General features: G+C 35.5%; 1 protein-coding gene across 1 annotated transcript; it reads right to left on the bottom strand.

The window, feature by feature from the left end:
- Positions 1-8,740: 8,740 nt before the first annotated feature.
- LOC121327877 (neuropeptide Y receptor type 5-like) lies at positions 8,741-10,174 on the bottom strand. Its single transcript, XM_041272179.1, has one exon. The coding sequence runs from the start codon at positions 10,172-10,174 to the stop codon at positions 8,843-8,845; it is 1,332 nt and encodes a 443-aa protein (XP_041128113.1). The 3' UTR covers positions 8,741-8,842.
- Positions 10,175-25,358: the final 15,184 nt, after the last annotated feature.

The following is a 25,358-nucleotide window of genomic DNA, read 5'->3' as shown; positions in this document are numbered from 1 at the left end:
TGGGCGAACCCTAAGTTAATACACTATACACTGAAAGCCTTTTGTCCAAAATGTCCTGAAATACATCATTTGCTTAGTCATTTAAACCTTTTGTGGACCTGCAAAAAAAGAAACCTTTTCGTTTGTATTCATTTTTATTCATGCGATCATGGCATAAATATTATTAGGACAACTGACAGGTTGTGGAAACACAGTCATTATTTTCTGTCTGGCCGAGTAAATTGATATTGATTTTAACAGCTGGTTAACCTAATTCTAGAAACACCTCGACATCACATTCAGAACTGTATGCTTGAATAATATTATATTTATGGTTGATTGTTCATTTATTAAAGGCGTCACTGATGCATGTCCTTTCTGTGTGTGGCCCCTATGCAATTTGTACAATGCTGCATACCGATTTTTTGCGGCACGGTTAGAAAGAAGTACCAGTTGGCTGTTGCATGAAATTGAAGAATTACAACACTAGTGTGTTTTTAAATAAAATATTTTCAAGGGTGTATATAGGGTTAGATTGGTATAATATCTGAAATCCTACTAATATTTATGTAATGGATGCTATTACATAATGCAGGTTTTTTATTATTATTATTTTTTTTTTAATAACTGGCTTATTTCCTGTTAATAACAAATCAGCTGCTGCCTCTGTTGACTAACATGCTTTCAGCCAGTAAAATGCTTTGACCCAGAAGACACTGCTGGGGTGAAATGTCCAGGGAAGTAAAGCAGTAAGAAGACAAGGCAAGGAAACTGGGAGCTTAGTGTAGTATGTTTACTCTGCATGTGTTTCTTTAAAAACTGCACAGTTGAGACCTGTGTAGCTAATGGAAGTGCAATATGGGTAAGATTTATGGAATTATTTTGTTAGCTACAGTTAGTTTAATACAAATGTGGTAGCTTGTACATATATAAATTATAGACATATATATATAGTATTATATATATATATATATATATATATATATATATATATATATATATATATATATATATATATATATATATATATATATATATATATGGGAACAACATGTTGTACTAAACAATTTGTTTTCGTATATAAGAATTTGAAAACTTTCTACTGGTGACGTGTTGTCAATTTTTTTTTTTTTTTGGGAGGGTCCGTCGGATGGTCTGACATTTTTTTTAATTATCACTTTTGTGTTTAATCATTTTCCCCAATAAAACAATCCACATAATACATTTAAATTAATCGCTGACTGTTAATCATTGTTTTTAAGTGTAACTGTATAGCTAACATTTAGTAATGATATATTGAACTGTACTCACTAAGGCAGTGACGTCATAAAAAGTTTCAGGGAACATGATAAACCATGAAAGCAAAGATAGTTATTAGTTATAGTAGTTATTCATTGTGAAATAGTGTTATATGTCTGTGTAAGTACATAGACTGAGACAATAGTTATTTTCAGAAAAAGTACTGCTTCATTCAGAATTGCATATTTTCACTGGTTCACTGCTTTGTATGAAATTAGACATTTTTAAATAAAAGGATACTTGGGCAGATTGTGATTTAGATGAACTGAGAAGCTTTTCTTCTTTTATTGGGGTGTACAGTGCATAGTAGGTTCCAGTGTATATGATACATTATACTTAAGGCTTCTGATGTTCGGTTTTAACCGATAAACCACCCACAATACAATAAAAATAAATAAATAAATACATAAAAATCGGTGTACTGTATATCCAATAAACACCGGAAAAACACTGGAAATGGTTACTTGATTCACGTTGACTTGACCCCTTTCCCCCTGAAAAAAAGTGCTTTTTTTATTTATTGTTTTATTTTTAGGAGCGCATTCCATAAGAAAATTTACAAACGAGAGGAAGTCATTTGGCCAATCTTGCTTGTTTGGTTGTTAGTAGCTTATTGATCACAGAATCTCTTCAAGCACCTTCTTGAAGGATCTCAGGGTGTCAGCTTCTACAACATTACAGGGGAGTTTTGGTTCCAGACCCTCACAATTCTCTGTGTAAAAAAGTGTCTCCTGTTTTCTGTTCTGAATGCCCTTTTATCTAATCTCCATTTGTGACCCCTGGTCCTTGGTTCTTTTGTCAGATCGAAAAGTCCATTGGGTCAACATTGTCAATACCTTTTAGAATTCTGAATGCTTGAATCAGGTCGCCGTGTAGTCTTCTTTGTTCAAGACTGAATAGATTCAATTCTTTAAGCCTGTCTGCATATTACATGCCTTTTAAACCTGGAATAATTCTGGTCCCTCTTCTTTGCACTCTTTCTAGAGCAGCAATATCCTTTTTTGTAGCGAAGTGACCAGAACTGAACACAATATTCTAGATGAGGTCTTATTAATGCATTGTGAAGATTTAACATTACTTCCTTTGATTTAAATTCAACACATTTCACTATATTCACATTTTCTAGATGAACGTATTTCTGATTCAACATACACTCCTAGGTCTTTTTCATAGAGTCCTTTTTCAATTTTAGTATGTCCTATATGATATTTATAATGCACATTTTTACTGCTTACATGGAGTACCTTACACTTTTCTTTATTAAATGTCATTTGCCATGTGTCTGCCCAGTTCTGAATGCTGTCTAGATCATTTTAAATGACCTTTGATGCTGCAACAATGTTTGCCACTCCTATTTTTGTGTCGTCTGAAAATTTTAAAATTTTGCTTATGTAGCGTGCATGGGGGAAGGCAGCAGCAGGACTGGTAGGTGACTTAATCACATACAGAGATATAAGCCTGATATACGCTCCTTGCAAAGGAGCCAGCTCTTTTGTACAGTGGTATCGGCGCTATGCTGGAGTGCGAGAGGTCCCAGGTTCGCGCCCGCCCTCTGCCTGTGTGTCGATTGCTTCATCCTGTGTGATGCGCCTGCTTGCGGGAACCGAGGTTCGCTACACTTACTATACCAGAATCTAAGTCATTAATGTAGATTAGAAAGAGATGATTTAGATGATTGGTGCCCCCTGTCTGTAGTCATTAGTCTCTTTTTTCCATATTGTCTTAATTCATCTATACAATTCCTGATTTTCCTATTTCCCTAATATATTCAATTATTATCTTTTCTCTTTCTCATCTCCATTCCCTTTCCCTTTTCCCAACAAGCTATTAATCCTTAAGTCATATATCCTCATTTTCATCAACTTCCTGTTCAAGTTATTTGTTTCTCCTTTGAATTTCTTACACCTTATTGCATAATGTTCAACCCTTTCAGGAATTTTATACTTCTCACATAAACCATTGCTATGTTTATCTAATCTAAGTAATTGACCATTCATAGTAGTGTGCCCAATCCTTAGCCTATCCAAATATCTTTATTTTTTCCTTCCCAAATCCTTGTTTACTATTATAATATCCTTGAGTATTATAATAAAACCTTCCTTGTACACTTTTATCCCAGCTTTCCTGCCATTCTTTTACAATTGCTTTTTTTTTTTTTTTTTTTTTTTTTTTTACAAAAACTTCTATTTCCTGAGATCGCAGAGGAATCACCACATCAATCTTCTCCCTTTTTAACCACTTTTTTTGCTACCATTTCATTGCCCAGTATACCATAATGCTCAGGAACCCATATTAACCTGACTTCAATCCACTTTATTGAATAATCCTTGTGTCTTTGAATTATTTCAAAAAAGGATCTCCTTCCTATTTACAAATTCTCCTTTTAAAGTATTAAGCACACTTAATGAGTCTGTAAATATGACTGCTTTCTTAGGATTTAATTCCGCTATTTTAATTATTGCAAATTAAAATAGCTACCATTTCTGATACATATACTAATAAATGGTAAATAGCTATTTTACAGATATCCACAGATATTTTTTCCCCTCTTTTTTCACTTGCTCACTTAAGTCTATACAGCAAATTGGTTTGTCTACCAACCATTCAAATTAACATTCTTTACTAAATTCACGTTCTAAGTTCCCATCTCCATTATCCGTTTCTACATCCAAAAACCCAGCGTTCTCCCATTTATCTCCCAAATCTCCATTTTAGAGTGATTTATCCATCTATCGTCCATGCTTTTCCTTGGAGGAAATGTTATATGAAGAGAATTAACCTCAATCTAATATTTAATGCTTAATAATTTCCTCCTTAATTCCAGTGGCATCTCATTTAACAAAACCTGCAGAGGATCAATCAGAGCATATTTCATAGATCTTACACACACTCTTATTGCTTTAGCCAATTTTTTCATCTTGCTTTTACCAGTATCTGACTTCCATAGTCTACTACACTCCTAATTAATCCTCTATATATCATCACCATACTAAATTTATTAGCTCCCCAACTCGTCCCTGAAATATCTCTTAGACTATTAAGCTTTCCTCTTCCTTTGCATAATTATGAGTACCTATTATGGTACTTATCTGTTTTTCCCAGCTCAACTTTTTGTCAAACCACACTCCCACGTATCTGAATTCTTCCACTTCTTTAAGTATCTTGTCTTGATATAATATACTTAAACTCCCCTGGTCTCTCCTCCTAAGTAAAAACAAGAATACCTCTGACTTTGGTTTTGATATTTTAAAACCCCATTTATTAGACCATTTTTCCACTATTTTAATATGTTTATGTCTTTTATAAATAACCCCATCGTCAGCAAACAAACCCACAGCTACATTAGATCCTAATAATATCAGATCATTTCCCCTTAATTTTCACTTTAAATTGCCTTTCCTTCAGAAAATCTCTGATATGCCAAAGAGTCCTCCTCCTTATTACCAATGTTGCTACTTTATATAGTAAACCTTCTTTCTAAACCATATCATATGCCTTCACTACATCAATGAATACTGACCCAAGCTCCTCATTTGACTTCTGTAAATAATCTTAGCAATTGGTCTATCTTAGATCTGTATTGACGAAAACCATTCTGATATTCACTCAGTAGAAAGTGCAGTTGGGCAATGGCTCTCCTTTCTGACTTGCATCTCACATTGATTCATTCTAAATACTTTAACCCATCCCAACTACTGCTACTGGCTGCAAATTCCTACATTTCTATTGGAGGGTTGCAACACACTTGCAAGATTTAAAACAACAAGATGTTCTTGCTGGCGAGACTCAAAGCTATATTACAGTATATAATATATACACCGGTGGAATTTAAAACAGAATTGCAAATTGTGGTGAAATGTAAAAAATGCCTAAACACACAAAACCCCAGAAGAATATGCCCGTGACCATCGTTGTGGAAGACAGCATAAGGAAAGAAAGTACAATTGAAGTATGCTGACGAATTACTATACATATTGTAATAGCAAACAATAATTTCATACAGTATATAAAAAGCGAAAGCACCAAAAAAAAAAAAAACCTCAAAAATAGCTAAAAAAAATATGCGCCTACAACTGAAATGAATAATAATGACAAAAAAAACAAAAAAAACAGAAGCCCTAATTATGAGTTGTAAACTCCTTTACATATGGAAGGAGGTTGCCACTTGCAACCCCTAAAGCCTAAGGAAAGAGGCAGCGTGCTATGCCTTTCAGTGATTAAGATCATTAAAATGTAACATTGTTCACTAGCAACAGCTGGAAACTAGAAAGTGTTGACTTGCTGCTTTAAGTCTTCAAATGTTAAAAAACAATTGCTATAAATTGGCCCCTACAACTAGCTTGCATTAAAGGTGTCAGAAATAAATACCTATGTGCTGAGATTCAGCAACACTTTTAAAGGGGCTGCATTATGCTGCTGAAGATTAAGAAACATTACAATAATATATTCATTAGAACTAAAAAGAAACACAGTTTTAAAATAGAATTAGGTTTCGACAAAAAAGATGTGTCAATACCACTAACAGAATGTTATACATTTTGAATTCGCACTGTTTTTTAGAAAATCCCAACGTAAGCTATGTGCACCCATACAACATGAGGACATGCTTTTTCAGCATCCTTCAGCGTTGTGGTATGTTTAAAGTCTTCACATTTTGCTATAGGGTTTGTTTGATTGACACACAACAGGATTTTATCGGAGCCATCTTACTACATTGCACCAACTACCTGGCCATGGTTTTTCCAGGATTCCCCCCAAAACAGGTGACTGATGCAAACCAGGGTGATTTCCCATTGCTGAACATTTTCCCAAGGAAATTCATCTTTGGCTTTTCATGGTGGATATAGCTTGATCAAGGTTGAAAAACAAATTATTCCAGTACTCATTCTGCAGCGCAAGTCCAAAACTGCTAGTAGGTAACAATACTTCCCATATCTCTGATTGTGGGTTGGAAATTTTCATGGTAATCACACCTTGATAAAACCCAGGCCTTTATTTTACAGCTTTGGGATTTGTCAGCTAATTTACTCATATGATAGGCAATGTAGTACATCTCAAAAATCTCTCTTACCTATTTTTAAAAGCAGACATTTAATTGGCTGTGATGTCATAAAAAGTCTTCTCAAGTCTCCCAAGCTGATCTGATTGTTTTCTGCCCATCGAACAGATCATTATCAAGGGTTATCATCTTATTGGTTTGGCTCAGTAGGCGTACCTAGCATGTGCAGTTGGTCGTAATCAACGATTTGTATGAATGAGCTGTATTGTAGACAAGTTCTTATTATTAGTAAAAGAAAAATATCTGAAGTCCCACAAAAACCTACAGATTTAGAAACAAAAAACAGTTTGATAAAAGAAAAACATGGTTGTGCAATGAGTACACATATCACTGACACAATTTATTTTCAAATGTTTTTGCACCAAATCCGACTGGCATGCAAATTATTTCCACTGGAATATACAAAGAAGTCATTATAAAAGTAATGCAGACTAAAAGATTGTAAAAGAAAAAGACGTGTCCAATGGGAAGAGGTGCTGGTATTGCAGCCATTTTTCGTAATAATTTTAATGTTAATTGTGAAAAAACAGATGGAAATACTATCTTTTAAGGTTCATGGCCAAACTTCTATTCTAATCTCTGTTATTTATTGTCCTCCTAGACCTAACGCTCTGTTTTTGTCTGAGTTTAGTGAGTTTTTATCAACAATTGCTCTCAAGCATGATAGGATTCTACTTTTAGGCGATTTTAATGTACATGTTGATGTTGATAAAGATCCCCTTGGTAGAGATTTTTTGGCATTACTAGAGTAATTTGGTTTTACTCAACATGTTAAAGGTCCTGCTCATATTCATGGCCATAATCTAGACCTGGTTATTTCTCGTGGTCTGCATATTCAGAACATATCCATTACTGATATAACAGTTTCTGATCACTCTGCTATTATCTTTGAAATTTTATTACCTGGCTCTAAGGTTAAGCCAGTATGTTGTGTTAAAACTAGATCTCTAAATTCATTAACATCTGATAAGTTCCTGGAAGCTATGTCTGTTTCAGCTTTTATTCAGTAAGGAGTGGTCGGAGATTTGGTGGATAACTATAATGCCACTCTGGCAAATACTCTTGAAATTATTGCACCTTATAAAATTAAGAAACTATCTACAAAATGATTTTCTCCTTGGTTTAATGATACAACACGTATGCATAAACATATGTGTCGCAAATTAGAATGCAGATGGAGATCGACTGGACTTCAGATACATTAGCTAGAATCAGTTTATTTGATCAGTTTATTTCGCCGATCTTATTGACAAAAATAGGAACAATACAAGATTTATTTTTAGTCAATAGCAAGATTAACAAATCCGCAGGCAGAGTGTGTTACACAGAATATTCCTCCAGTAAGCTGTGATGAGTTTATGAATCACTTCAATAAAAAAGTGACCGACATTAGGAATCAGTTGAGCAACTACATACCACATCAAGATAAGTTAGCCGATATAAACAATGATACAAATATTCTTGGTCCGTCGCATCTGATTGGCCCCAAATTTATTCTACAGCATGACAACAACCCAAACATACAGAGAAAGCCATTAAGAACTATCTTCAGCTTAAAGAAGAACAAGGAGTCCTGGAAGTGATGGTATGGCCCCCACAGAGCCCTGATCTCAACATCATTGAGTCTGTCTGGGATTACATGAAGAGAGAAAAGCAACTGAGGCTGCCTAAATCCACAGAAGAACTGTGGTTAGTTCTCCAAGATGTTTGGGACAACCTACCTGCTGAGTTCCATCAAAAACTGTGTGCAAGTGTACCTAGAAGAATTGATGCTGTTTTGAAGGCAAAGGGTGGTCACACCAAATATTGATTTTATGTAGATTTTTCTTCTGTACACTCAGTTTGCATTTGGAACTGATAAATATAATCTATTAACATGTCTATTTTTGAAAGCATTCTTACTTTACAGCATTGTTTAAAAGAGGCAAAAATTTGAAGCAAATACATTTAAACTTTTATAGACACTTGAAAGTTTTTTTTTATTATTGTGGTTTTATTTTCACAGCTTGACACATTGAAAGAAATTCAATTGAAATTTTATTATTCATGCACTAGAACATATTTTTTAATTTGTGGTACAGCAATAAGAAAGACAATTATTTTGTTGATGTGTGGCTGCTCCATATCTGACTCAAACAAGCTCAATAAATATAAAAATATACACATAATAATAGTCCTGATATTGCACGATATATCATTATACATAACTAAGATTAGTATGTACATTTTATATGGGTTTATATGGTATAAACTTTAGACCCTTTTGGAAACAATATGTATATAATAATGTATATAATATATAATAACATATCCCAGTGAGCAAAAGTATTTAAATACAATATAAACTGGCAAAACAGTGCTTGCATTTTCAGCTAAAAGGTCCATTGAACCCTAGAGCACACAATGTACTTCCTCATCTTGACCCTGATTATATAAATCTTTATATGACTGCCTGCAGGTTAAGGTTGAGTCACAACCTTAATATGTGACATTGCTTAATGACATTCAGGATGTGTAAAAACATTTAATCAAAGATATCAAATCCGCTTTTATCCCATTATTTAAGAACCCATACAGAATTGGATTTAAACAGCAAGACAGCATCCCCAGCAAATGGCAAATGCAATACACCAGCTTAAAATGTTTGCTGGAGATGAGGTCAGCGCCAAAGTCGGTGACAAGGTGGAAAATGTGAAGGGGCATCCAGCTGATGGCAAAAGCCAGGATCACAATGGTCAGCTTGTAAAAAACATTTTTGGATCTCTTCTTCATCCTCGAAATAGATTTAGAAGTCGTGAGCATTTTCTGCAATTCCGTGTTCTCCTCCGCTTTCAGCTCAAAGCACACAGGGACACCAGGAAGGAGTATGTTGGGGGGTGGTGTATGTTGGTCCTTGATTTTTGGATGCAGGAGCTCTCCAGAGTTATTATTATGGTTATACGTGACTGGCATCACACTGGAGCACTTTTTGTTGTATCTTTTCCTTTGCTTTCTTGAGATAGATAATCTCCATCTTTCAGAGTTAGAGAGCTGGGGCGGGGAGCAGCTCTGCCGGTCTGACTGATGGAGAGTCAAATGAATCATCTCGTTTTCTTCTGGCTGGACTTGCTGGTTTGGAATGCTGGAACTGACTCTTCTACAAACGCTTGCATGGCTGACTGTGAGGCAAACTATTGGCAAAATATACTGGACACATAACAAGCTGATTGTAAACGCAATTCTGTATGAATCCGATGGCCATGATTCAATGCACAAGAACTTGTTTTTCAATGAATCCAGGTGAAAGGTGTCCTTGAGATCTATGGTTTTGTGAAAAACAGATAAAGGAGAGCAAATGCAGAAGCCTAGTGTCCAAATAATTCCGAGCAGCAGGTATCCAGTGTTCACTGTCAAATGTCTAGACAAAGGGTGGCTTATCATGTGATATCTAACCATGGCAATGGACATCAACATAAGTGTTGAAACCATAACAGATACACACTGAAGAAATGGAACAATATGACACATGATATCTCCAAAAATCCAGTGGTCCAGTAACACACAAGTCAGTGTAAATGGTGAACAAAACAGCACCACAAGAATGTCTGAGAAGGCCAGGTTGCCAACCAGAAAGTTCATGACCGTCTTCTCTTTCCACTTTCTGATCAAGGCCAATAATATGAGAACATTTCCAAGAAGCCCAAGAAGACTTACAAATGTATAGACCCCTATCACAAAATAACGGATGTCATCTATACTGCTGTTGAAGTCTTCCCAAGAAGGAAAGTATGATCTATACAAAGCTGAACTTTCATTCACTGACGTCACATCACTTCTGTTGCTGTACACCAAATCCATTTTGGACTGCCTGTAGAGATGCCTGTTAACGAGATAGCAGATTGTCAATAATATCTTAAAGGAATAAAAAAATTGAACTAATATTACATGTAGTAATACTGACATCCCTTAACACAGTGGTGCACAACTCAAGTCATGGAGAGACAGTGTCCCTCCTGGTTTTTGTTCTTACCATACACTAAATTAGTTAATTGAATCAATTAAGCTTCTAATAAGGTCCAATAAAGTACTTAGGGTGCAGTTGGATTAAAAACCTGCAGGGACACCGGCCCTCCAGGACCGAGTTGTGAACCATTGCCTTAATGTATTGTAGATGTCTATTTTGATTATCTAAATAGTGGCAGGTCTTTATCTTACTGATGGTATTTTCTCCCTTGGTGAATTTTTTGAGCCCCTTGGTAACATCAACACACAATAAATATGCAATGTGATAAAGTCTGCAAAAAAGTCATGTTTAATCAGAACATTTTTAAATAGAACCCCTAGTGACAATTGTGTATTTGTGTTAAAAACACATCGTTGGTAGTATTTATAAATTAAACAAGCAATAAATGGTATATTGCAAGACACAACATGGCAGATGGCAGAGAGCATATAATTTGTATTTGTGAATGTATTTATCCCATCAGAGTACCAGATGACTGCATCATGAAAGTGATTGTAGGCATGTTGTAGCCAGAATACATCCTTAGTCCTTTACTGTCACAATAAAATCTTTTCAAAGTCTTTATTTATTCATTATTTTACTTTATTTTATATTATTTATTTAAAATGATGTGTTACACCTTCTATGTCACTGATACACCACTGTTGAAAAAAATCATTTTGCAGTTTTCTCTGTGCTAAATTTTATTTTTGGTCCTCGTCTAACTGTTCAACTAATTCCCTGTGCCTCACTAACCTTAATGTGTTATACACGAGGTTATGAAGCATCACATTCTTCTTTCTCTATAAATCATGTCATGTGAAGCATATATTAATTCCTCTTCTGACCTTCATCTGTCTCATAATATAAATTTCCTCTTCAAATGAATTGTCTCTTGCTATCCTTATAAACTACCTTAGTTATTTTGGTTCCCTTTTTGTCACCGTAAATGACATGCAACATAACTCTAATCTCTTGTCTAGCTAGTGTCTCATCTTGCAATGTAAATGTATCTAATTCCTTCATTCAAGTGTTACATGTATGACCTTATGGGGATTAACTGTTATGTTTTTAATAATTTAATGGCACTATCCATCCCATCTAACTCTAATATCAAAATTGTGTTAATGCATCTTCTACAGTATCTATAATTAACATGTGTCTAGATCATGTTTCCCACTTATTAACCCTGTGTATGTGTAATGTAACCTGCGTGTGTGGTGCTGTCTGTGTTTCCCCTGTAATTGGCTGTTGTTTATCTGTGCCCATTTATGATGTTTTGTTTACAGGACAGGTTAACTATACACCTTGTTACATTATCTCAAAACCCACCATTTGAGACCTAAATAATGAATGAACGAATAAAATACAGTGGAATTATTTTGTTAGCTACAATCACTTTTTCTAGTCATTTTTTTACAGATTTTTTTTTTCATCGGGTTTGTTACCACCTCCAGCGTCATTTTTATTGACTACTCATTAGAACTCTTCCTTCATCAAAGCAATCCAAATAGTTTTGCAAGCCAACAATTGGGACAAAAAGAGCAATTGCTATGTGTGCTGGTTCAATACCAGCACAATACTTGTCAGTATTTGTTTGTGTGTTCATTTGGCCACAGCACCGTTTTGTTTGGGGAGGCCATCGCTTGGGAATGTTTGTTTGCCATTGCCTGGGGATGCTTGTTTGCCATTGCCAGGGAATGCTGGTTCTCCATCACCTTGGGATGCAGGATTTTAAAAGGGAGAGGTGATTTTTGCCAAAAGAGAGCAAAATTCCCCCAGAAGGCATTAAGAATTTGATGGCAAACAATGCATTTTAGACTCATGGTCTATTAAATACGCACTATGACAAGCAGAGAGATTTAGTAGTTGAAACCCTGAAATAGAACAGGTGGCTTGAACCAGGCAACATACTTAATCTAATTGTTTTTTATTGCCTTAGTGAAACTCAAGCTGCACACAAAGTGCCTGCTCTCACTGCTGCTCCTCAACAAAGTGACAGATAGAGCATAAAGAAGTCATCCGGCTCCAGCCCCATGTGACACCTGCTCCAATCAAAACCATTTGCCCACCCACAGACCAAGATGGACGCACATGATTGGAGAAGGAACAATCATGTCAGGAACATGTTTCATGGAATGTGTAAAACATGATTTGTTACGATAAAGAAAACAAAGTCTAGATTTAATTTTATTTTGTAAGCTATCAATATGCATTTTAAAAATTTATGAACTATCCAGCCAAATTCCTAAGTATTTAGAATCTGCTTCAATTCAACTTTATTAAAGGTGAAGATTTTATGGTCGCTACTTAAGGAGACCATGGTATGAATTTAGTTGTGTTTTCATTTAACACAGGGTATACATAAATAAAAAAAAAAATGTCTGCTGAATATTATCAAAATTGGACTGCAATATAGTAGACAAAGAAGGGCCTCCAAGATATAAACTTTTATCACCTGCGTAAAGATGAATTAAAGAGATACCTACTTCCTGAGCTAGCTTATTAATATAGATAGAAAAAAAGAGTTGGTCAGGTAAAGAGCCTTGAGGGACTCCTTTTGTGACTGGAAGGAGAATATTTCAGATTTTACACATTGCACTCAGTTGTAAAGGTAATTCTGAAACCAGGCCAGAGAGTTTTTGTTAAAACCAATACCAGCCTTTCCAAAAGAATCAAGTGATCAACAGTATGAAAAACCATTGATAAATATATTTTAACAAAATAGCAGCACAGGTTTGGTTTTTATCAAGAGTTTTTATAAAATAATTTATGACTTTCAGAGCCGCTGTAACAGTTCAATGTCTAGATTGAAAACCTGTCTGATGTCAGAAAGAATATAATTACATCTTAACTACATAATAAATATCATCTCCATTACGTTTGATGAGCATGGTAGGATAGATTTACAAATTGACACCAAATACCATCTTATTAATTAAAGAACAGCAGGGTTTAACCTGGGTTTTACTGATTTCCATCTATGCTTTTAACCGATGTAAACAGTAATTAATACACCAATACACCAGTACCCTAAAAGAGTACTTTTCAGCAATTCCAGAAAGAATTGGTAAATTTTTCAGATGGTATAAAAAATAAATGCCCTAATAAACAGTTATTTTGGAAAATGTCAATAGGGGAATGATATGAATAGTATTTCTCTCTACAACAAATTAGCCTTTTGATTCTGCACAGTAATTTACTTACTGAATTATCACTGCAAAATAAATTAATTACGAATAATTGTATTTCCTTTTTTGCAACTGAGAGGATAGCATCATGGCCCAAACTGTTAGCTGCAGGAATGACTCAGAAACAAGGAAGTTGCATGTGACGGGGTACACCCCACCCCTGTGTGTGTTTAGGGTCATTTTGTAATGTTTGGGTTGTGCAGCACCATCACAATCACTTGCTCGCTCGCTCGCTCGCTCGCTCACTCACCCATACAAAGGCTTTCTCCTCCTTTTTATACAGGTGACCATTCTCCAATTAGCACTCAATTAACTAATTGGGGAAGGGCCACACCTGTAATTGCTGGCAGGGACAAAATTAACCCTATCCCTGCCAACCTTAAGTTCCCACACACACTATTCAAACAAACAGGGCCACAGCAACTGTTTGCATGTTAATTCATTAGAGCTGCACCTGGTTTATAAAAAACAGATTTCTTTTCAATTGTAATCCAGATCCATTTTGAACAAATGATGAATGATTCCATCTAGCAACACAAGAGCCTTTTTAAATCATTATTTCCACACAGTAATGCTCTCCTTGTTTTCTCTTGCCAGTCTCTTTCATACTTTTTCCCCCCTCTCTGGTTTCTCAGCCACTGACACAGTGTCAAAATTCCCCTACACTTTTCACCTTCAGCACTTGTCTAATTGGGTTTCATTCACCTCTTGCTTTCCATGTTCTGCTTCACAGAACTATTTACTTCAGTGTAATGTAGTGGTGTTTGAACACCTGGTTCTAATAAATGTACAATGGCAAACTGTGGCTAGTGGAGCACAATGACATTTCCTATGAAAGAAGAACCTGCATAGTTTCCACAAACTTGAATCAACTGTAATAATAATATAAATAACAATATGTGAAAACAGTCTCATTATATATTTATAATACTAATGAATATCTAATAACAGCAAAAAAATCAATAAGTAAAAAATGAAGTGCTTCAACTATCACCCTATGGCATATGATTATAATAACAGGTTCAGTATATTTTATTTTATACAATCTATAGAAGGTTAGTGCACAGATTTTTAATTTTTTTATTATCTGCAATTAATATTGATATGTATTGGAATTTTAAGACATTTATAAGACATTTTAACGACAACCCAATAACATTTTGCTTAGTGTCTGTCTGACTCTGGAGTTGAAATATCTCTCTCTCTCTCTCTCTCTCTCTCTCTCTCTCTCTCTCTCTCTCTATATATATATATATATATATATATATATATATATATATATATATATATATATATTTATATATATCAGCTAACTCGTGTAAGCTATATACTTTTTAATCTTTCGATGAAGGCAAACAAATACGATTTTAATAAACGTTATTATATACTGCCGCAATACATTAACAAAGATCCTAATGTATACCAATAATATTTACAACGAGTTAATATCAAATTAATAAGTTACTTATAATCAAGTAAAACACAATAAAACACAATAATGTAAACATTACAGTGAAGAAGGACTGTACCTTTACATACGCCTCTTGAATCTCCTTTTTTAGCGTTGTATTTTTTTTCTTTCTCTCAGCAGAATGTTCCTCTGACTGGATCTTGACTTTAGAGCGGTTCAGTTTTTAATATTCCTCTAACACGTGATGTTTTCCATTGCTTGAACACAAGACTGTTCACTCTCAGGATAATAACTTATATGAACAGTTACCGTAGATCTATTGATCTTCTTCCCAACTTTCAGCTATGATACTGTCACTGAAGAATATTATATAGTATATATATATATATCTAACTTAAAGTATATATATATATATATATATATATATATATATATATATATATATATATATATATATATATATATATTATAATATATTCATATCTATATATATATATACAAGAAACAAGTAGCCTATACTTTTTGTTCTTCGAAGTGATTTTTTTTGTTTATCTTAAAAAAAACTGAGTCATTGTTTTCATTATCAAATGATTATATGTTGTATATTACACAATTGCATATTGCACACATAATCAGATTGCTGCTTTGTTTGTATTTATTTATCGCGTAGCCTACTACGAGATGCGTTTTGCAGATTTCATTATTATCAATTGTTTCTTATAAATATTCACCACACTGGCTATGTATGTGAACTCTAAAATAGGCTATTTATTATATCTTTTCTAATTCGTTGTTTCTAATTCTTAGCAGTTATATGAGTACTTGTACTGTTCCACTGAAAAATAGGTGACAACCATTAACCCAAAGCCTTATACAATAAAGCATATATCTTTAACTTGGTGGTACTGCACATTTATCCTAAACAAGAATTATTTTGAAATATTACCAGACTGAATTGACAACACTTCTCCGTAGCGAAGGAAAGCCTGTTTTTACACGGATTAAAATTCAGCACCAAGGACAGCGGCCAATTCCAGTTTGCAGACCGATAGTAGATCATCAACAGTCTTCTCCGGGGTTCTTCTTATTATCAGTACACCATCTATTTCCATTAAGATACTTCAGAAAGGCTGCTGCTGATCCGGATTGATTTTAAAAATATCAAAGACACGTAAAAAGTTCAAAGACAAACGTTTTGAGGGAAAGTCTTTCTTAGTATCTTCACTTGGCCAACATGTTTTGGGAAATTAAAACATCCAAATTTGAATGGCTTTCAGTTTAGAGAAATGTAAATGAGTAGATTTTAAAATGTGTTGTGTAGTAGACACAGTAAGGGTTTGAAGAAGAGATAAGATGCTGAATAAAACCAGCATTTAGTTCCATTAAGGGTTAAATTGCTGTTAAAGCACAAACTTATAATGACATATAGCAAATATATAGTTTTATATAGTTTTTTTTTTTTTTTTTAAATAGGTTCAGGTTTTACCTTTTTAGTAAGGTAAAAGGTATTGGTGTGTCCATGCTGTTTTTACTGTCAGTTCTGGTTTCACTGAAATTGTTGTCTAGAAAGAGAAATTCATAGATAATGTATGTATTGGTAATGTATCACTACTTTCTGCATTGAAAGCCAGGCCTTCTGTTGAACAGCAAGGGTCCTATTAAAGCGTACCAATTTTCTGAAAGTCAATTGGATTAAAAGTAGAAAGAAACAAACGATTTACAGGTCAAAGTAGTTATATAACTGCTCTAGTATTTCTTGCTAGTTTTAACCTCTACTGATTGTAGTTAATGATAGATAACACAAACCCTGGTTCAATATGACCTGGCCTGAAAAATCCCAAGTTCATTCATTCCCCTTAGGCCCATAGTGGCAGTCTAATAGATTTGATTTTCCCACTCATTGGTTTTATGCCAAATATGAGGACGTGTTTGCCTCTAAAAATGCACCACACTATAACCATTTAGACTGTTAGCTCTTTTCTAAAAATTATTTGTTTATGTTTTTTTAAGGAAAAATAAAGATTCCAAATGCTACACAACAGACAAAAAAACTGTATTTATAAAAAAAAAACACACACACACACACACACACACACACACACACACACACACACACACACACTATCTATCTATCTATCTATCTATCTATCTATCTATCTATCTATCTATCTATCTATCTATCTATCTATCTATCTATATATCTATATATATATATATATATATATATATACTGGCAGAGTATACACTTTTAAATGTTTGGTGTAAATCCTTGGTCAAATATATCAAATGCTTACTTTCAATCTTGCCCAAGGCATCAGTGCCACCCACACAGCAGTCATCTCGTCCCAGGACTTGAGCTTGCAGAAACTTCGATTATCTTTCAGGGTAGGATCAAGGCTATACAAATACCCAGATACATTACAGCTTGACCTCTAAAAATTACTATCATCATTTAATATAAATTATACAGAAATTCAAAGGCAGCTATGTAAATACTACAAAAGAAAGCAGGCTTTACATCAAACCAACTGGCTCTATTGGACTTCCAATATAACTTTTATTATGTTGTTTGTTAATCAGGCAGTTGTATACACCGGTATTGACTTTAATATTAAATAGATGTTCTAAGCAAAAAAAATAAAAATAAATAAATCTAATTAAGAACTCATAGTACGCATCTGTTAATCGGTTTTAAAACAAAAGTTTGTTTGTTCAAGGTTTGTTATACTAAGATGGGGTACCCTGGGACCCTAAATTCTCCTTATACCCAGATGGGGGTCCTATATATATATATATATATCACACTATTATAGTACACACATCTACACCTAACAAACTCCATTGCGTGTGCGTGTGTTGTCGTGTGGGTGTGTCCACTACACACCACCGTAACAATTACGCGCCCCCCATCTGTGGTAGTGTGTCTGGTCGCGAGACTTCCCCGCTGTGTGATGTCAGTGGTGTGTGTGTGTGTGTGTGTGTGTGTGTGTGTGTGTAAAAGCCTGTCCACCATACATTACCTAAAAATGATCATTAGGACAGTCCCAACACATCTTGTATACTATTGCTTTTGTTAATCTTTTTGGTGAGTTTGAGGGGCTCGGTTTAGTAGAACAAGCGTAGTTGATATTGTTGTAGTAGATCTGTACGTCAGCCAGACCTTATGAATAACCTTCTTTTTAGTTTTGAAAGTACAAATATTGTAATTAGTTCTTCTTACTGAAGTTTCCAGTAGATGGCGCTAACTTGCAAGCAAACTGCCATGTCTTTCAAAACAATTCTCTATAGTACAATGTTTTTTTTTTTTTTTTTTTTTTTTTTTTTTTTTTTTCAGTGAAGTGCCGCTCAGCCCTTTACAGGATAATTGCATGTATGTCGAAATTACCAGGCAGCACTCCCAAATAGTCATTTATGAAAACGAAATGTTTGTAATGTGCATAGATTTTAGTGACTCGGTACATGTATAAGTTATAATCATGTTATGATCTTCAGGTGGAGTTGAATTTTAAGGGTACCTGTAGTTTTTAGCTGCGCTGTGGAAATATGACCAAACCTGTCATCAGTTTATTTCTGCAACCATTGGACAAAGCTGTTCCCAGCGTGTGTAAAGCTGTCGAGCTGTACGGGTAGGTTTCATAGATTTTTTTAGATGTTTCTTGGCTACTTAGTTTGTTTATATTTACTGTTTATTATTATTATTATTATTATTATTATTATTATTATTATTATTATTATTATTATTTATTATTATTTTCTTTGCCGACGCAAAAGAAATGTACTTATAGTCCCTGTATACAAACGTCCACTTAATATTAATAACATCACTATGCACAAACCATTTCGTTCGATTATTATATAGTATCTTGTACAGTCATCAATTCCATTCCATTTATAAATACCAAAGTTGTGTAAGAAGAAAAGAGAAGAAGAAGAAGACAGAAGCAGAAGAAGAAGAAGAAGGTCTTCTTCTTCTTCTTCTTCTTCTTCTTCTTCTTATTATTATTTGTAAGCCAATCCTTCGTTGGGTTCATACTTTATTTAATATAAACGAACTCAACAGTTTTTCCTCATTTTCTTAATAAACAACGTCTTTATGTTTCCAAACTCAAACTAAAAAAAAGTGCTGTTGCTTCAAAGATTCACATGAGATTACTGGTACTATACAATATCAGTGCAATTATTGAAGTTGACACTCCAACAATAAAACAAAAAGAATATCTGATTTACATTTTGGGTTCACTTTAGTTCTAAAAAGCAACCAGTGGTCATTCAATTTCGGTTCTGATAGGTTTTTTTTTTTTTTTTTTTTTTTTTTTTTTTTTTTTTTTTTCATCATGCTGCAGTCTTGTGGTGTTTTTTTTGTTTGTTTGTTTGTTTGTTTTTTTTTTTTGCACTACAATCTCTGTAATCAAAAACGAACCTTTACGAAGGCTTTATTGAAAACGTTAACCACATCTCTTCAGATGAATTAAACTAAATATTTTAAAACAAGGCCATACAACTGCAGGCTAAATTGTTTAGATTTTAAAGTTTAAAGGGGTCAAGGTACATAGTTTGGCGGTTTACAAACACTTTATTAAACTATAGTGTGAATTCATCAAGTGAAAGCATTAGCGATATACTTAAAATCTTATATATCCATCACGAATTTGGTGATATGCAGTTAGTACAGTGATAGTTTTAGTTCTTTGTGTGTGTGAACTTAACCTCATACGCAAGGGCTATTGAATGTTTCTTTTTATTAGGCTTTATCTTGTGGATTCAAATGGTGTAATCAAGTTATAAAGTAAGGTATTGGAATTCACTTTATTATTCTGTTTACTTTCAGGAGTCCATCGGCAGATTTTTCACATATACTTTTGGAATTTTGGTCAGCTCTGAATATTTCTGTAAGTATAAATAAGTGTTTTTTTTTAAAAAAATACTGTAAAATAATCAAAGTTGATATTTCTTGTGCTGGTTTACATTGAACAATTTGCCGTTTAAACGACTAGGACAGAAATATGAACAATATAGTTTTGAGAGGTAGAACACATTTTTTTTTTTTTAACTTCACAACTTAAAAACAATTTCTTATGAGAGATATTTTTCCAGAAAGATGTTAAGGATATTTGTTTACACTTGTTTTTCCATACTGGTGGTAGTGGTATACTATCACTGGTATTGTTATACAAGTTAGGCATAGAAAAATAATTGAAAAATGTAATCCAGCACATGAAAGCATGGTAAAGCACAAGCCATTATAAAGCACATATAGGTATGGTAATGCACATGGCATCATTATAAAGCACAAAGAGGTATGGTAAAGCAAATAAAAAGCATGTTAAATTATGGTAAATGTGCCTGATAACAAGTTATTCCTTAAGCTTTAAATGTGGGAAAAATGGGTTAAGCATTAGTGCTTAACTAGGTGCATTGGTGAATGTGAATACAACCCTGCTTATTCCTTTCCTTTCTAAGAATACATAAACTACATGAGAAAAGATGACACAACAATGAGGTACTGTACATACAATCATTTGTTGACCCTTTGCAGTCCGGCTATTATACTTTTGGAAAATATCCTCTAGCACATGTTATTGAAAGTCAGAGTTGTGAACAGTGAGCTCAGATATAATCTTTTGTGGATTCTCTATTCCCAGATGGGGATTTGTTTTGGGGATTATTTCTGAAAGGTTTGCATTAGAATCTATTCATTGCTATTTCAGCTTTTTCCCCTGATAGCACATCTGTTTATAAGTGTGTTCTACAACAATTTATCAAGGGCATCTTGGAGAGACTTCCAAAAAGTCCAGATTTATCTGTGCAATACTGTTTATTTTCATTCAGTGGAATTAAAAAAAAAAAAAATTAAATTAATAAAAAAAATAAAAAAAAGTATATTTCAACCAAATGAAAAGAAAAGCAATCTGGTTAACCTATGGCAGTTTGGGGATCAATAATTAAAAATAATAAATCAATAATTTTCTCAAAACATTGTGTACATACAGGTATTAAACAAGTTACTATGTACAGTATATATTATTTGAGCTGGATACCAACAATGAATTAACAAACATATCAACTTGATTAAATCTGCCTGACTAAACATTGGCATTATTTGAATACAGCTGATAGAGCAAAATGTGTTACCTGTGCTTGATGAAAGGGGGATTTATGTAAATGAAAGGCAGTTTGCTATGTAAACTAGACACATTTAAAGCAAATCTGGTAAATGGCAATGTTTGTTCTGGACTGTGGCCTCACCAACTATGGTTGTGAAATGTTTAATGGACTAAATTGATTAATAATAATAGAGAGGAGTTTGACTTTCCTAGCGTTATGTGTGTTCACTAGTGAATCCCAGCTCTTTCTGAACAGCAGTAGGGTAGTACGTGACAAACCTGTTTCCAATCCCAGTCAGTTGTTCTGTATTACAGGAATGTTCAGTGGTTACCCATGGGATGTTCTGTTGTACTATGTGTACTGAAAAGTAATTTCTACTTTCATTGATTTTCAACGGGGGTAAATGTACTATGGGCTGTGACATGTGCATTTATAAATACAGATTAGTACAATGTATAGCATTCTGAGCATTGCTTTGGTCAAGCTCTGCTTCTGTTGAGCAATGCAAAGTACTGTGGAACAGTTTGTTTCATCCAGTCATTCTATCAGTAGATTTAAATTAACTGAAGATAGATTCCAAAACGTGATCAGGGAAAAAGAAATAATTATGCAGCAGCATCAAATGTGAAGAAATATTCAACTCTGAACACATGTTGTATGAACAGATGATATGCCATGTAGTTATTCTGTGAATGATGCCCAAACACCGAGTTAGAAGTTGTGGAAAAGACCTCAGTTTAACTCAAGTGAATTCAGAGAATTTATTTCCTTATATCAAGTTCCCCATTATTTATCTAATGCACAAATATTACTGTTTTTATAACAGTTAATTTTATAATTACTGTTTGCAATTTTAATTATAATTTAAGAGCAACAATAATCTTGCATTTCTTGACACACCATACTAAGCTAGCAGACTAGCACAGTTTTGTCGGATGGAGCAAGGCCACACTGTCCCGTGTTCGGAGCACAAGGAGACTAAGGAAACATTGGTAATAAGGTGTATTACATTTCATTTTATGTCACTTAAAAAGACCCTCCTTGATGTTTTCAACAATTTCATAAACAGAAATTCAGTAAAGAAACACACATACACCTTAAATGTTAAATGTTTGATTTTCATAGCTGCTTAATCAGTAGACACCTGTCTCCAATGAAGCTGGCCATTTTACAGATGCATGAATATTATATTACCTTCCATTCGTTTTAAATGTTTAAACATAGATGTTTAGCATTAGTCACTACTTAACGTTTCCAGCCATAGATGTGCTGCATATCCATTTGTTCAGAGAGTGTCTTGAATAGACCCGCTCTGGCACAAAACATGGATAACACCCCACCCCACCCCCAAAAAAACAACTTATAAATATAAATAAATATAAACGACTTTATAGCAGTGAAATATATATGTGTGTGTGTGTGTGTGTGTGTGTGTGTGTGTGTGTGTGTGTGTGGGCTGTCATAATGTATACACTTTTTTTTTTTGTGGCATGTTTTATGTTATGCAATCTTGCATGTGACCTGTAAGGTTAGAATACCGCTTTGTTGAAAGCTTTTTGTTGAGCTTCATACTATTCCTATGGCCTTCATTAGACTGGGTTTGTGCTTTTTACCCTGTGGAGCACTGAGAAGCAATTTGGATTGGTTGACCTCTGACAGTTTATGTTTTACAGTGTCGCTTCTTGTTTTCTTCTGCTCCCTTTATCCCCAGTGTATTTTATGTGAGGTCAGCTCAAATTACTAGTACATCTTCAAAACAAACATGCACATGCCACCTTACAGAAAGCTATTTAAAAATAGAAATCAAGAAATTAATTAAAGTTTAGAATTAATTAAAATGGGGTGCCACTAAACCCTAGTTTTTTATGCAAACACAAAATTGATTTAGAAAAATTTTAAGAGAATTCCCTGCAAACAAAATATTTTTTCATATACTTTTTCATACAACCCACTTTTTAGAGAGAACAGTACGAGTTGTTATGTAAAACACTGGAAAACTTTATGCACAGTATGTATGTATTATGTATGTACTGTATGTGTGTATGTATCTTTTTATTCATTGATGTAAGGCATTGGCATGGCAGTACTGCAAAATAGAGGTCCTGTTCTTTCTTTACCGTTATATTTAAATGAGCATCCCCATATTTTTATTCAAATATGTTTAGCTACTAAAATGACTAAACAGCAAAAACCTCCTCAAATGAAGTAACTTGTTTTAAAGTATTACCTGTCACTATCAGCATCAATAATAACAGTAATATTTGTTTAGCAAAAAAAAAAACGATAGGTTGCGAATGCAACCCCGGTTCCCTGAAAGAGAAAATAACCATTAAGGTATGGGATATTGCCGTCAGGCAGTAGGATTGGCTGAGCTTTATAGGAAAGCTGCCGACAGACCTCTGCGCGAGCTGACGTGTAAGTCCATCCCCCTGGGAGCTTACTATACGCACCGCACAGAGACTCTCTTCCTCTTTTGCTCTTCAGGTCATGAAGGCTTCCGGAGCGACCTCGCGGCTTGATGGTTATTTTCTCTTTCAGGGAAACGGGGTTGCATCCGCAACCTATCGTTCCCTTTCAAGTCGAAAATAACCATCAAGGTATGGGAATAGTGTACACAAGGCGTTGCGAGGGAGGATTCTCTGGCAGTAGGACAGACTTACATCATAACGCAACTGCGTAGGCAATACATCAAGGCATATGCGGAGCTGCGCCTCAGCGTCTATGCTCGCAATGACACCTGTCCTAAGGTGGAATAGTCAACACCATATTGGCATCTTGAGGTGCCATATAGTGTAGTACAGATGCTCCAAATAGTGGAGCAGAGGAATCCAGCACGTTTAATCTGTAAAACCTCATAAAAGTATGCAGTGTAGCCCAACTGGCTGCCGCGCAAATGTCAGACACTGGCACCCCTCTAAAGAGGGCCCAAGATGTCGCCATACCCCTAGTGGAATGCGCCTTCAACTGGCCTGGTGGGGGAAGGCCTGCAGATTCATAAGCTAATTTAATAGCATCCACTATCCAATGGGAAAAGTGTTGTTTAGACAACGGCTGATCCAAAGTCTTAGAACCATGGCATATGAACAATTGTTCTGTTTGCCTCACAGTTGTTGTACGGTCGATATAACACCTCAATGCCCGCATGGGGCAGAGCATGTGTAACCGTTCTTCCTCTGGGGAAGAAAAAGGAAGAGGATGGAATGCCATCAACTCGACTGGTTGGTTCATATGAAACAGGGATATGGCCAAACGTGTGCCCCGGTGTAATGGGAGCATCTAATAATGGGGCCTTGTCAGGCTCTTGAACTCTCGCCTGCGAGAGCCAGAGCTGCCTTCTGGCAACTACCAGAGATGCAATACTCCTGCCCTGAGCTGTTAGGACATGCAGGGTCTTTAGTTAGGCCCGAAAGTGTCAGTGTTTTAACCAGGGCTGCAAAGGCAGCATCAACTGGTGGGAAGGACGCCAGTCCAACCTCACTCGCTCCCTTCATGGCAAACGCGGAAGCCTTCCGCAAAGTTGCCAGTGAAGAGGCTGGGGCTTGTACCTCCTTGATAAAATCAGGAAAGGCTCAGAACGTACTCAGACAGCGACTCGAACAGTGACCGCTGAGGCAATTCCATTGCTGGCCACTGAATCCCCAGGTGGTGAGTTGCTCGCTCCACCAGTGACCACAACGGATCATTGGTGTCCAGCACCTCTGACTCAGTGTCTTGCTTTGAGTGCTGGGAGGTTAGTTCAGCTTCCACACTGTCCTCCTCAAGGAGAGGCTCCACTTCTGAAGCATCCCTAGATACAGCATCTGCGTCCCACACCTCTTGGGGTTGTTGGACAATCGGGACTGCCAGAGGCTGTGGCAGAAATGCCGGCTGATTGGTAGTCACCCAACCTGTGCATCAGTGGCTTGTGGCATCATGTTAGTCAATGACATGAGCAGCGATTGTTGACCCATCATCACGTCCATAAACTGGGACATCTTTGACGTGAGCTCTGCCACGCCTGACTTGTCCCTATTGCGCCTGTCCCAGCGAGGGGTGACGCGGAGCGAGACCGTGATCGGCGAGGGCGTTCCCTTAGAGGGAAATGGTCTTGGGGTCAGATAGATGGGCTATGAGGGCGTTCCCGAGCACGTCTATGGTCTGGGGATCTCTGGCCAGCTGTAAGCTGAGAGGGACTCCTGGATAGCCACAGCTTGATGGGTGGAGTCGATGTAGACGACGGTGGGGCAGTAAGGGTGGGGTGTAAGACGACCCAGAGGAAGGGGAGTGGCCACCAACCGCTTTCTTCGCCCTCTGGAGAAGAGTGCGCGGCTGAAATTCAGCGCACAATGCGCA

The sequence above is a fragment of the Polyodon spathula genome, chromosome 2, assembly GCF_017654505.1.
Source record: "Polyodon spathula isolate WHYD16114869_AA chromosome 2, ASM1765450v1, whole genome shotgun sequence".
Classification (NCBI taxonomy): Eukaryota; Metazoa; Chordata; class Actinopteri; order Acipenseriformes; family Polyodontidae; genus Polyodon; species Polyodon spathula.
This window is presented reverse-complemented; position numbering and strand designations above follow the sequence as displayed.

Bases quoted from the DNA above. Each gene is read 5' to 3' on its own strand.
- LOC121327877 (XM_041272179.1), bottom strand. From the start codon at position 10,174: ATGGATTTGGTGTACAGCAACAGAAGTGATGTGACGTCAGTGAATGAA.